Raw genomic sequence first — 13,483 nt, forward strand, 5'->3', positions numbered from 1 at the left:
ACAAAGATTTATTGAAAGATTTAATAATTCACATTATTAGTTCAAAACTGGAATATTGCTGTAAAAAGAGACATGTGACCAAGATTTTTGTGTTGCATTCTTCAGGGTAAATGTAGAAAAACAAATTCCAAATGACCACAACTATTTGACAGGGGAAAAGAATGCTGACTGGTTGACAAGTGGACACTGATTGGTTAAGGAAGTGTCATTGAGAAAGCAATACAAAACTATAACATCCTCAAACTCCCAGGTAATTGAAAAACTGTAGAAGCCTTGAACATGTTGCCCTTGTTTACAGAGAACTAGTCCCTGCGTATGAATGCGTGTTGCTTCGAGCAATTGTAACTGAGCTATATTACGAGTGGAATTGTTTATCTTAAATTGTTTGTTAGTATAGCTTTAGTGCAATTAGGATTGTTCAGCAAGTGCTACCAAATCATGGAATCACATGTAACAGTAGCCATTTTGTTTTGCGTTTGCAAGCACAGTCTGGTTGAATATGGCCTATACCCTTTCTATTACAAAAAAAGCTGTTAGAGGACCATTCTGTCAAAACGTAAATACAGGTCCTTGTAAATACCTTAGGCTGCATTCTACCAATTGAGATTACATGTCCATTACCTTACTTACTGTCTCCTGATTCTCAGCCAAGGTCAATAATTTGTCTTCAATTTCATGTGTTTTCGCAAATAGTGTCTTATAAGGGACGTTATCAAATGCTTTCTGGAAGTCCGTTTGCATAACATCCCAAGATAGTCTCCAACCACTAACTTTATTACCTCTTCAAAAAATGCAATCAGGTTTGTCAGGCAGATTCATACTTGTTCTCTGTCATCAGCTGCAAATTTTCAAGGTGTTCAGTCATTTTATCCATAATCACATACTCTAGTAAATTCCTGACAACAGATGTTAGGCTAAATGGTCTATAATTACTGGATTTCTCTTCCTTACCTTTTATAAAAAAGTGGAATTAAATGTTCAACTTTCCAATCTAAAGGAATGGTTCCTGATCCAAAAAAAATGAATTAAAGATAGGGCATTTACAATGGTTTCAATTGCATTCTTTAAAATCATGGGATTTAAATCATTTGATCCTAGAGATTTGTTACTTTTTAGTATTAATTATTACTATTCTTACACTTATGTTGGTTTTAGTGAGTCCCTATCCCTATTACAATATTAGTTTGGTTGTGATATCCAGCCTGCTATCATTTCCTCCATTCTAATCACTGATTCAAAGTAATTAGTTGAGTAATCCAGGCCTAATGAGAAGAGTCTCGAATAACTAACAAAACATAGTTTATTGCACATTAGCAACTTGTTACAGGTTACTTGATATGGTAGGCATTGCTACATTCATTTTAATGGGAGCTATTACTGATTTTTTTTCCTTCATGGGATGAGGGCATTGCTGGCTAGGCCAGCATATATTGTCCATCCCTAATTGCCCAAAGGGCAGTTAGGAGTCAACCACATTGCTGTGGGTCTAGAGTTACATGCAGGCCAGACCAAGTAAGGATGGTAGATTCCTTCCCTAAAAGACATTAGTGAATCAGATGGGTTTTTCCAACAATTGATTCACGGTCATCATGAGACTCTTAATTCCAGATATTTATTAAATTCAAATTCCAACATCTGCAATGGCAGAGTTCAAACCCATATCCCCAGAACATTACTTGGGTCATTGGATTAATAGTCTAGCGATAATACCACTAGGTCATTGCCTCCCCTTTTAACAGAAAGAATCACAAACTACTAAATACATATAGAATTTATGAATTGATAAGGGCACATTTAGTTATTGCAGTTGTATTATAAAAGTATCTATTCAAAATAAAGGAAAATTAATGCTTGTCTTTATTTTAATGTGAAACTAATACTGCAGGCTGCCCACCAATACTACAAATTCTGGTGTTTATCCTGAGAGGGCAATTCTTAGAGAATAAGTCAGATGATCGCTGGTCAGGCATGTTAAAATTGGATTTCATGGTCATGTTAAAAAAGGTGGATTCACAAAGAGATCCAAACAGGGAAGCAGCATTCATTGCTGTTTTGCAGCTGTTACTGTACTTTTCAGTATCCACAAAACTTCTGAAATTTGTGGCATATTGCCTTTGTTTAAATGATATTTATACAAATATAATTTTGAAGGATGATAATCTCTGTTTTCAAAATGAAACAATCAAGATTAAACAGTGCATTTAATTTGTTCAGAAATATCACTAACATTCACTTCCTTGAAGGGATTTGAAGTAAACATCATACAGGGCTCCAACTGCCCAAAATCAGTAAATCTGTTGCTGACCTCTTGGCTAAGCCTAGTCAGGAAACCACTGTAACTTGTCAATGTCCAGGATCCCAACAGCAGCTTCATTTTCTGCCTGCATTTGGAGCATAGAAGGAAAATGTTGCATTTTCCTTTCCTGGAATCCTGCTATCCCACAAAGTTAAATTTCAACTTGAAAGCTTTCACTGTACTAATCATGTCAGCAATTGTCTCCTGTTTCCCTTACAGTTTACAGTTCAGGGTATCTAATTTCTCAATCATCTCTGTTTAAAAATGCCAAATCAAGTAGCCACAGAATGTTCAGTAATTGGTGGTATTTTGACTCCTTGAGAATTTTGATTTCCGATAAAAGTAATAGAAATTAAAACAATATCTTTCCTCCACTAACAGATATTAGTACAGTTCTAGTCACCCTTCTGTAGGAGGGATATTATTAAATTGGAAATGGGCAGAAAAGATTTACCGGGATTGAAGATTTTGAGTTATGAGGAGTGGGTAGAAAGGCTGGGTCCTTTTTCCCTGGAGTGTAGGATGTTAAGGGGTGACCTTATAGAGGTTTATAAAATCATGAAGGGCATATAAGGTGAATAGTAAAGGTCTCTTCTAGAGTAGGGGAGTTCAAAACTAGAGGGCATAGGTTTAAGCTGAGAGAGGAATGATTTAAAAGGGGCCTGAAGGGTAACTTTCACACAGAGGGTGGTGTGTATATGGAATGAACTGCCAGAGGAAGTGGTAGGTGCAGGTACAGTTACAATACTTAAAAGACATTTGGGCAGGTACATGAATAGAAAAGGTTTAGAGGGATATGAGCCAAACACAGGCAAATGGGACTAGTTCAGTTTGGTCGAGTTGAACCTAAGGGTCTGTTACCATGATGTGTGACCCTATAACTCTAGTGAGCAGCTAAAGATCATCATAGTCCAATATAGCTCATCATTAAATAATTTGAAACGTCAGTGATATTTGGGATTTGCACAAATCAAGTTAATAATTCTAACTACAAAAGTGGTAAAACCTCATTACTTTGGCACAAATTGTTGTTTGAGGAATGATACAATGGTAGTTCAAGGAAAAGGGAAATGAGGGTGTGCGTTACACATTGCAATGAAACAAACACGATGCCCAATCAATGCTAGCACATCATCAGTTCTTATTGCCACTAACTTTCCCAATGGTACATTATTTTTTGCAAAATAATTACTGATATCAATAGATATGAATTCCTTCAGTTTCAGAGGCAACAATGTTGAGAATTCCTCTATAAAGTTGAAGTCTTCGAATACCATTCAAAGAAACATAGAAAATAGGTACAGAAGTAGGCCATTTGGCTCTTTGAGCCTGCACCACCATTCAATGTGATTACAACTGATCATGCAATTTCAACATCTCACTCCCGCTTGCTCTCCATTTCCCTTGATCCCTTTAGCCACAAGGACTACATCCAGCTCCCTCTTGAATATATCTAATGAACTGCCCGCAACAGCTTTCTGTGGGAGAGAATTCCACAGGTTCACAACTCAGAAGAAATTTGTCCTCATCTCAGTCCTAAATGGCTTACCTCTTATTCTTAGACGGTGAACCCCTAGTTCTGGACTTCCTCAACATCAGGAACATTCTTCCCACATCTAGCCTGTCCAGTCCCGTCAGCATTTTATAGGTTCTTATGAGATTCCCCCTTATTCTTTTCAATTCCAGTGAGTGGAAACGCAATCGATCCAATCTTTCTTCATAAGACAGTCCTGTTATCCCAGGAATCAGTCTAGCGAGTCTTCGCTAGACTTTCTTAATAGCAGGAATGTCCTTCCTGAGACGAGGAGACCAAAACTGCACACATTACTCAAGGTGTGGCCTCACCATGGCCCTATATTCGAACCAACATTGCCAATTGTGCTATATTGCCTGTGTTGGCTAATTCACATATTGAATTTAAAAATGCATTCATTTTAGGGCAGCACAGTGGCTCAGTGGTTAGCGCTGCTGCCTCAGGGCACCAGGGACCTGGGTTCGATTCCAGCCTTGGGCGACTGGCTGTGTGGAATAGGGCAGCACGGTGGCTTAATGGTTAGCGCAGCTGCCTCACAGCACCAGGAACCCAGGTTCAATTCCAGCCTTGGGTAACTGTGTGGAGTTTGCACATTCTCCCTATGCATGTGTGGATTTCCTCCAGGTGCTCCAGTTTCCTCCCACAGTCCAAAACTGTGCAGGGTAGGTGGATTGGCCATGCTAAATTGCCTGTAATGTTCAGGGATGTTTGGGTTAGGTGGGTTAGACATGGGAAACTAGGGGAATGGGTCTGGGTGGGATGCTCTACGGAGGGGTGATGTGGACTTGTTGGCCGAATGGTCTGTTTCCACACTGTAGGGATTCTATGATCTATGATCTTCTATAAATCCCTCTGCAACTGCTCTGTCGCAATGGCTGATATGAAAGATAGCATTCTTGCCATAGTGTTTGCTCCTAACTCCAGGTCTGAGGTGGCAGACACACTTTCAGGCTTGTTTTTGAAATCTCGGAATAAGGATTCAGCCATCATAATCGTTGCACCCTTCACAATTGCACGGTCTATAAAGGTTGCCCCGTCCTTAATCAAATAGTGAGAAACACTGAAACTCATGCCTCAGTTGCTGTATTACCTTTCTTAGGTGATGTGGTTAAAAAAGATTGTTATCACTGCAGTGTAATTTTTAGTTCACTTACTTTTGGTGACTGCAGGCTGCTTCCTGTAGAAAAATCCCTCTCAAATTGCTTGAGCACTGCTACAAATTGCCACTTGACATTGTTTATTATTCTGACTGCATCTCTCACAACACAGATTAAACAAAAACACTTTTCTTTCATATTTTTAGACAAAAATCATTCGCACACTATTCGTGTAAGTAATGTGTCATTCACCTTTTCAGAGAGGGACCTGCCTCTATATTCATGATGTCAAAAAAGGTAGATAATTTCCCGCCACAGTTTAGCCAATTATGAGGCCAATTTATCATGGCGATAATACATGAAGGGACAAAGTTGCAAAATTGTTAGTTAGCTTGAGGTAGGAAGTTATTTGTAAACCTATTAGTTATTTTTGCAATCTAATACGAGCTACTCATTGGTAAATGGTGAGCTACCAGTCACTTCGACATGTTGACAACCCCTGTCCAAAGATGTTCTGCCCACTGGTCTATTTGATATCATTGTTGCAGGCAATGCTTATGATACTTCAATATTAACCCATTCAGATCCTGTACAACAAGTATTTTCAATGGTAAGATCTGGCAATTCCCAACTTAGGTCTCTGCTATGCTTGGTAGATCCCACAAAAAAAGTGACAAAAATTGAAGAAAATTCTCCCTTTCACTTTTTCCCTGATATTAGTACAACCCTTTCCAGTTGCCATTTGGTACAAGAGACTTGACTAACTGCACAGTCTGTGTCTGAGATGATCCACAGTTCAGCTGCTGCCTGTACTTTTACTGCAGAGTTGTTGTCAGTCTCAAATACAATCACTTTCTGACTTGAATGAGAGACTGGCCTCAGGAGTATTGAAATTGGTGTGTCCAGTGGATAACAAAAGGCTTTAAACATTAGATGGACTGAGGAACTTTTAGAGACTGGTTGCAGTATGAAGAATCTCTTCAGCATCAAAGGAAGCAATAGGTCTCCTCTGAGATTTTGTAAAATATTAAGTACAGAAAGATAGTGCTCGTTATTACATATCAGTCTATCATTCAGTGAAGATGTCATTTGTTCTTCATGACAAAGATGTATTAAGCAGTTTCATAGGTAAGCATAGCAGCTAATTTGTACACCATATCCAAAAATATTAAATTAGATAAATTACCAGATATTCTGTCCATTCCCTAGCACTAACACAATTTTCCTTTTCGCAGTATATACAGAGTCTATAGCTGCAACTTGATTTCCATGTCCACCAGGCAGATGTCCTGTAGCCTATTCAGAAATGGGACTAAGTCACAAATAGGGATGGAAGTGAAATCATGGCACATCCTAACTCTTTTCCTTCCGCAATGTCAAACAGCGTCACAAACCATTGACTATTTCTAATGCACCAGCCTAACAAACACACGTGAAATCCCTTCACAAATTGTAGAGACAGGGTAATTTGCACTGTTTGGCTGAACTCCCAAACAAGCCTTGATTACTTCAGTTTTTCAGGCACGATAGCTCAGTGGTTAGCACTGCTGCCTTACAGCACCAGGAACCCAGGTTTCATTCTACCCTCCGACGACTGTCTGTGTGAAGTTTGCACATTCTCCTTGTGTCTGCTTGGGTTTCCTTTGGGTTCTCTGGTATCCTCCCACAGTCCAAAGATATTAGCTGGATTGGCAACACTAAATTGCCCAGAGTGTTCAGGGATGTGTTAGGTGGGCTAGCCATGGTAAATGCAGGGTTACAGGGATATGATAGGGGTTGCGTCTCGGTGGGACTTGATGGGCTGAATGGCCTACTTCCACACTGAAGGATTCTGTGATTCATCAAAGTGACAAGACCAGAGGCAGAAACCAAATTCATCTTCCTAGCTGAAGATAGAAAAGGCCAAAAAGTATCACTGACTCCAGTGCGAGCTCTAAATATTTAAGTGAAGCAATTTTTCTCCTCCATGATTGATCACCTTAGTACTTAGCTTTGGGGGTTGATGCAGCTCACAGTTTATAAGAGCTCTGCGGAAATCTTTTTAATGAATGTAAATTGTAGAATTCCTGAGGTTGCCAGAAAACATTCCCCACCTTATCCCAATTGATATGGATCAGAGGCCAGGCAGTAGATTTGTCCATGGCATTCTTATATTGTGGGAAAAGGAAAAACAAGAAAGGTGACTATCTTAACCCTATCTACTTGGTGGAATCAGGACAGGAGCTGAGATATATTGCTTCATGTACAAAGTGTAAGGGCAGTTATCTTTGGGGGTTGTGACTGATATCCCACCTTGACAAGTGTGAAAAAGTAGTGGATCAAGCTAAATTCAGATAATTCAGAACTGATTAATGGGCAAACCAGCAATTCACAGGCTTCACTACTGAAGTCCAATCCTGCCAGGAGCTGTCAGCCGACCAGAAGTGGAAAGGTTTCAGGTTCTAAAGACCATTGCTGGAAGCCCTGGTTTTAGGGGCTTAAATATTGAAAAGGTAAATGCTTTTCTTTCACATATCATGCTATGAGGTTTTTGGGATGGGGTAGGGGTCAGCAGCAGGGGCAGGCTGGTGACCTAAAATGGCCACCCCCTTGTTCTACCATCTCTGTCCCCACTGGAACCATATTGAAGCAAGTGTGGGCTTGCCCCCACCCAGGCTGCACTGTTGGGAACATAACTTTTCTCAACTGCCAAGCCTGCCACAGTCAAGTCAGTGGTGAGTTGAGGCCTTTTAGTGCCAATTAATTGGTCACTTAAGTTTTTTTTAAACAGTGACCAGTCAAGAAGGGTGCTATGGACCTGCCAGTCTAGCACTTAATTGCTGTGATGGAGAGAAGAGGGTGAATATTCTCACTACATTCCTTTCTACCCCCAGGGATGGGATATCTGTGTCAGTGATTCAAATTACTCACTCACTATCTCCATGATCTCACTGATCCACACAGCATTTGGATGCGCTGCTAAACCACCCACAAAACTGATGGGGAGGAGGTGGTAACAGTCAGTGGTGGGTAATTCTTCTCCTGTCATTTTAATTCAGGCCTGAGCTGTGAATATACTATGGCTTTCTCATTAGACTAGAACAAGCTATAATGACTCATACCATAGTGTCAATCTGTATCCAACCAGCCAGTGAGACAGAAATCAAAACAAAATAAAAACCAAAAGAACTGCAGCTGCTGTAAAACAGGAACAAAAACAAAGTTGCTGTAAATGCTCAGCAGATCTGGCAGCATCCAGGTCCAGTGACAGTTCCTCAGAACTGATGGTGGCTGGGAAAACATCAGTTTATATGCAGAAATTAGGGAGGTGGGTGGGGTAGGGAGTAAACTATAGGATAGAGACCAAAGAGAGAGAAAGGCAGTTGGACAGACAAAAGAGTTGCTAACGATCAGGCTGGGAGGGTGAATAGTTGTTAATAGTTGTGAATAGTTGTTAATGGGGACAAATTAATCCCCAGAAATCAAAACACCTTTCTTTGTGGTTAGAATTCATTAACTACTCAGTCTTCCAGCTCCATAACATCTACTCTCCCTTTATATTTTCCCAGTCAATTAATGAATCAATTAACATCAACTATTTGCATCGTTATGACACATCCACACATATAAGAAACTTGAAAATGTGTATGTTACTCATGATCAACAATCTTCAATTTTTAACCTGCATGCAGATGGAGTTTTCTACTGCCCAGAATGCAACAGTGCCCAGAAACAAACTGTTATTGACTAACTGGCCAAGGAACAACTAGTAGATGATTCCATTGGGCCTCCTGCACTACATAGCCCAAGAAGAAGGAAGAATCTGTTGTGGTTACCTAGAATGGCAGAAAATAAATGTTTTATATAACTGAGAAGAAAAGGGGCTAGCAAGTCAAAGGAGACTGAACCAAAAAAAACGACAAGTGAGTGACTTTGCTATGATTCACCAATATTCTATGACCAAACCAAAAGTCCAACAAGTATGCAAAGAAAATGTACAGAACTGTCAAGTCTGGAAAACAGTCCAGTTATCACCAAAGGCAGATCAGAACCTAAAATTCAGTTAAATTTGCAAGAAGAAACAAATAGGAAGAATAATTTTTGATATGAACAGTGCAGCCTTCTGAGCATACTTAGGAATCTTTCACTGATTATCTTCAGTCAAGGGAACACTGAATGTCGTTAACGAATGTAGTGCTGGGTCAGCAGCAATCTTTCAGTGACAGGTCTGAAAATATTTATTTCACCAGTTAAACAGCTACAATTGAACACGTTGCTGTATGCCACTGTACCATATTGTAAAAACATATAAAATTATGAAGGGAGTAGAAAAGATAGAAGCAGGGAGGTTGTTTCCACTGGCAGGTAAAACTAAAACTACGGGACATAGCCTCAAAAAAGGGGGACCAGATTTAGGACTGAGTTGAGGAGGAACTTCTTCACCCAAAGGGTTGTGAATCTGTGGAATTCCCTGCCCAGTGAAGCAGTTGAGGCTACCTTGTTGAATGTTCTTAGGGCAAAGATACATAGATTTTTGAACAGTAAAGGAATTAAGGGTGATGGTGAGTGGGTGGGTAAGTGGGGCCAAGTCCACAAAAAGATCAGCCATGATCTTATTGAATGGTGGAACAGGCTCAATGGGCCACATGGCTTATTTCTGCTCCTATTTCTTATGCCAATCTCATACCAGATTGTATGTGCCAGCAGCATAAACAATAAGCACATGCACATCCTTCAAGCAAACAGTCATGGCTCACAGTCTAAGGCAAGTAGTCCTTGGTCAACTGAAGGGAAACACCTTCCAGTCAGGAGTTGTCAGCACAGTGGGTCAAGGGTATTCTCCAATATCAGTCCAAGTGCTTGGTCACAATGATTTGACTTCTCAAGACAATCAGAGTCAGAATCAGGCTCTTTCCCTCATGAGGGGCGAGGAGACAATTTCTGAGCACCCCACCGCCCATATTGGCTCTTTCTGTTCTATTGTGGGATGTTTCTCGTAGAACGAGAGGAAGAGAGGGTTGAGTTCAATGACATCTGGTGATAGAGCTGTTGGTGCTAGTGCAGGAGGGGTGAGGTGAGAAAGGTGGTGAGATGTCCCAAGTGAGTGAGTAGGCAACACAGAAACCATGGAGGGTTAGTGGTGAGGGAGAATGAAGTGGATATGAGAGAGTGAGTGAGGATCATAGAATTATAGAATCCCTACAGTGTGGAAGCAGCCCATTTGGTCCATCAAGTCCACAGTCCCTGCTGGCATTTGACTAGTGATTGAAGGTTTCCACCACCTGGGGAGACTGCCGGGTAAACCCCAGTGGCTTTCCTGTTCCCAGGGGCCTGATCTTCATTTGTAGCAGCACCATAGGCTGCAGAAGGCCTCCTAGCACTGTTTCCCTGCTGCCAACACATTAAAACATAAAGCCTATCTGGTGCCTTGACATGAGGTTGGGGCCCACTTTCATACCCAGTTCCAGAATATGTTTGCACTTGGAAAATCTCAGACCCATTTGAAAAACTTGTTTCGTGAATGAATGGTCAAAGTTCAAGTGTAAACTCAAACTAGGATCAGCTAGGTTATTTTCTGCTTTGAGCCATTGTCATTTGTTTTTCGTTTTCATTTGAGCCATTAGGCATGTGTTACAAAGGACACCAGATGCAGGAAATGCTGAGCATGCTTTTATATTTTGGTATTGTATGAAAAACATTAAAAATAAACAAGGCCGCACCTCTACAACCTTGCAATGCAGAAGGTGGCCATTCAACCTATGATGGTAGATGTTACAATTTTGAAAAATCACGCTGGATGAATTTTTTTTATTCATTTGTAGGACGTGGGCGTCGTGGCTGGCCAGCATTTATTGCCCATCTCTAGTTGCCCTTGAATGAATAAATAAATAAACAAAAGCTCCCTTCCAACTGCATTGTTCTTTTCCCAATTGTTCTAATTTTCAAGGCTATGTCTTTGAGATTTACTATGAACAAGGAAGCATTGACAACAATAAAAAAGGAATCCAGGAGATATTTATAACTGACAATTTAATCAATATATTTCATTTTGCACTATCAGCCCAAGTCAGAACTACTCTTTCTGATTCTATGGAGATCCACCAACAAGCAGACATAGGAAAGGAGTTTTGGGAAGGGGTAGAATGCCTGGGACTGGAGAGAGTGCAATGTTTCTTGTGGAGATCAGAGAGTTATTCCTGGCCATCCAAAAGAAAGTTTTTAACCATAGCTCAGAGAGACCTTTCAACCTTGCAGACCGTGACTGCACTGTTTCCACTACTCAACCTGTTAAACTACTTAGAGTTAGTTGCGAAGGAGGAGAGCAAAATCCAATCTTTACTTTGTTTTAGAGATAGTAGGAACTGCAGATGCTGGGGAATCCGAGACAACAAGGTGCAGGGCTGGATGAACACAGCAGGCCAAGCAGCATCATAGGAGCAGAGAGGCTGACGTTTCGGGCCTAGACCCTTGATTTATTAACAAAGTGAGAGATGACACATATATAGCCCCTGGCTCTCCAACTCAATACCGACGTCAAAAAGTGTTTCTTTAAATGCACAAAAGTCATTATCTTATTTGTGCTCCACATCTGTGGACACTTCACCTTAACTTTCACAATTAACAAGGAGGGAGCTCCTGTGGCACAGTGGTACTGCCTCTATCTCTGAGCCAGGAGACCCACGCTCAAGTGCCACCTGCTCCAGAAGTGCATAATAATATCTCTGAACAGATTGATTAGAAAGTGTCTACAATTAACAAGGAGGGAGCTGTTGTGGTGCAGTGGTAGTGTCCCTATCTCTGAGCCAAAAAAAAGGGATCAAATCCCACCTGCCGCCAGAGCTGTGTAAGAATATCTCTGGACAGGTTGAATAGAAAATGTACAATTAACAAAGAAGGGTTCCTTATGGTGCAGTGACATTTCCCTACCTCTGAGCAAAGAGGCCTGTCTTCAACTCCGACCTGCACCAGAGATGTGTCATATCATCTCTGAACAGGCTGATTGGAAATATATGCAATTAACAAGGTGCAGGATAAAATGCGATCTGTAATGCATTGGTGCGTTTTGATTTCAATGTACTTTAACCTGTGCATGCACTCCTCAGTCATAAATTACAGGAAGCAATTAAAATTCTGACCTTTGAATTTGCATTGAAATTGAAGCAGTAAGTCTTTGCTGTATTTACATACAGGACCCCTACTGTAAAGTACATCAACATTCCTGCACTTGCTTGCATTTCTGATTGATTAATAAATCACTTTTCTGGTGTATAAATTCTGTTAATTGCTTTAGATGGGATGTTGAACAAATGCTTCAGCACCTCTCCTGAACTTCATTCTGCCTAACAGAAGGTACGTCTTCTGCAGATATTCATTCTTTATGGGCTTGAACATCTGGCGGTGTTCAACCTCATGTTTTCCTGGAATGTCTTGTGAAATTGTAATTGCTGAACCTCAAACTTCTGAAGGCATTTCAGCCTGCAACATCTGGTGAGGATGAAACCTCCTTGCCTAAGACATCTAGGGATCTTTCATCTCTTCATGTCTAGCATCAATCCTAGTGAAAATTAATGAAACTTTAATCTACTGATCATATATCTCATTATCCTCATCAAATGCTCTGACTTACCCTGACTGTACTGATGAAGGCATCAAAGTCTGCTTCTTCTAGATTAGTATCAACCAGCAAAGGTAACCGTTTATATCTGGGAGAAAATATGCAGAACATATTGTTAATCTCGTCAGCTGCGCTATGGCCAACGATATTATTTATGAGCTAGAATAAAGCTGCATTTAATCATTGTTAAAGCATTTCATACTGCGTTTCTCTGATCGCTTTTATTAAGAAAAATGGCTGCCATAGTGGCAAGGTTCCATATATAGGATGAATCTACCAAACTGTTCTTAATGATGCTGGTTAAATGGGGGATGTAGGTTAGATATTTGTAGTGCTGTGGGATCTTTTTCCATCCACCTGAAAAACTAGAGCAGGTAATTAGTCCTATTCAAATCATGACACCCCTTCGCATTGCAAGGCTCCTCACACTGGAGGGTCAGTCTAGGTTAAGCACACAAGTCCTGGAGTTCGGCTAAATTTTCTGACTCAGAGATGGGCATACTTCCAAATGAGCTATGCTGACACAAAATGAAAAGAACAAAGCAAAATTCATAGACTAATTACAAGGGCATTAGTATGGTCATGACAAAGGAGAATCCGAACAGATTTGGAGAAAAGTTAAAAAGAAACAATTCTGAAGGCAGTTAGGAGCAATGAAATTAATTTCTCAAGAAATATTAAACAAACTAAAATACTCTGCATGCATGTAGTAAATAAAAATAAAATCATAATGGGTATGGAGCCACGAAGGGATGATCAGGATAAAATGACAGGCAGAGAAATGGTAGAAGTACTAAATAAGTACATTGCTTCAATCGTAACCATGGAGACAGATCAAGTGATTGTGATATTGGAAGATGAGAATGGAAATGATGTAAATGTATTTTTAAAAATGACAAATATTAAATAAACTAATCAAACGCAAATGGCCTCTAGGCCATTCTGCACATTTTAAAAGAGTC

At 40.2% G+C, this 13,483-nt stretch overlaps 1 protein-coding gene across 1 annotated transcript in view; it reads right to left on the minus strand.

Annotated features, from left to right (window-relative positions):
- LOC125487684 (paladin-like) overlaps positions 1-13,483 on the minus strand; it is a 91,995-nt gene that overhangs the window by 75,812 nt on the left and 2,700 nt on the right. The window contains exon 2 of the mRNA XM_048619759.1: positions 12,534-12,609. Coding sequence (XP_048475716.1) covers positions 12,534-12,609 — 76 coding nt within the window. The remainder of the gene's footprint in view (positions 1-12,533; positions 12,610-13,483) is intronic.

Source organism: Rhincodon typus, chromosome 3, assembly GCF_021869965.1.
Source record: "Rhincodon typus isolate 14 chromosome 3, sRhiTyp1.1, whole genome shotgun sequence".
In the NCBI taxonomy this organism is placed as follows: domain Eukaryota; kingdom Metazoa; phylum Chordata; class Chondrichthyes; order Orectolobiformes; family Rhincodontidae; genus Rhincodon; species Rhincodon typus.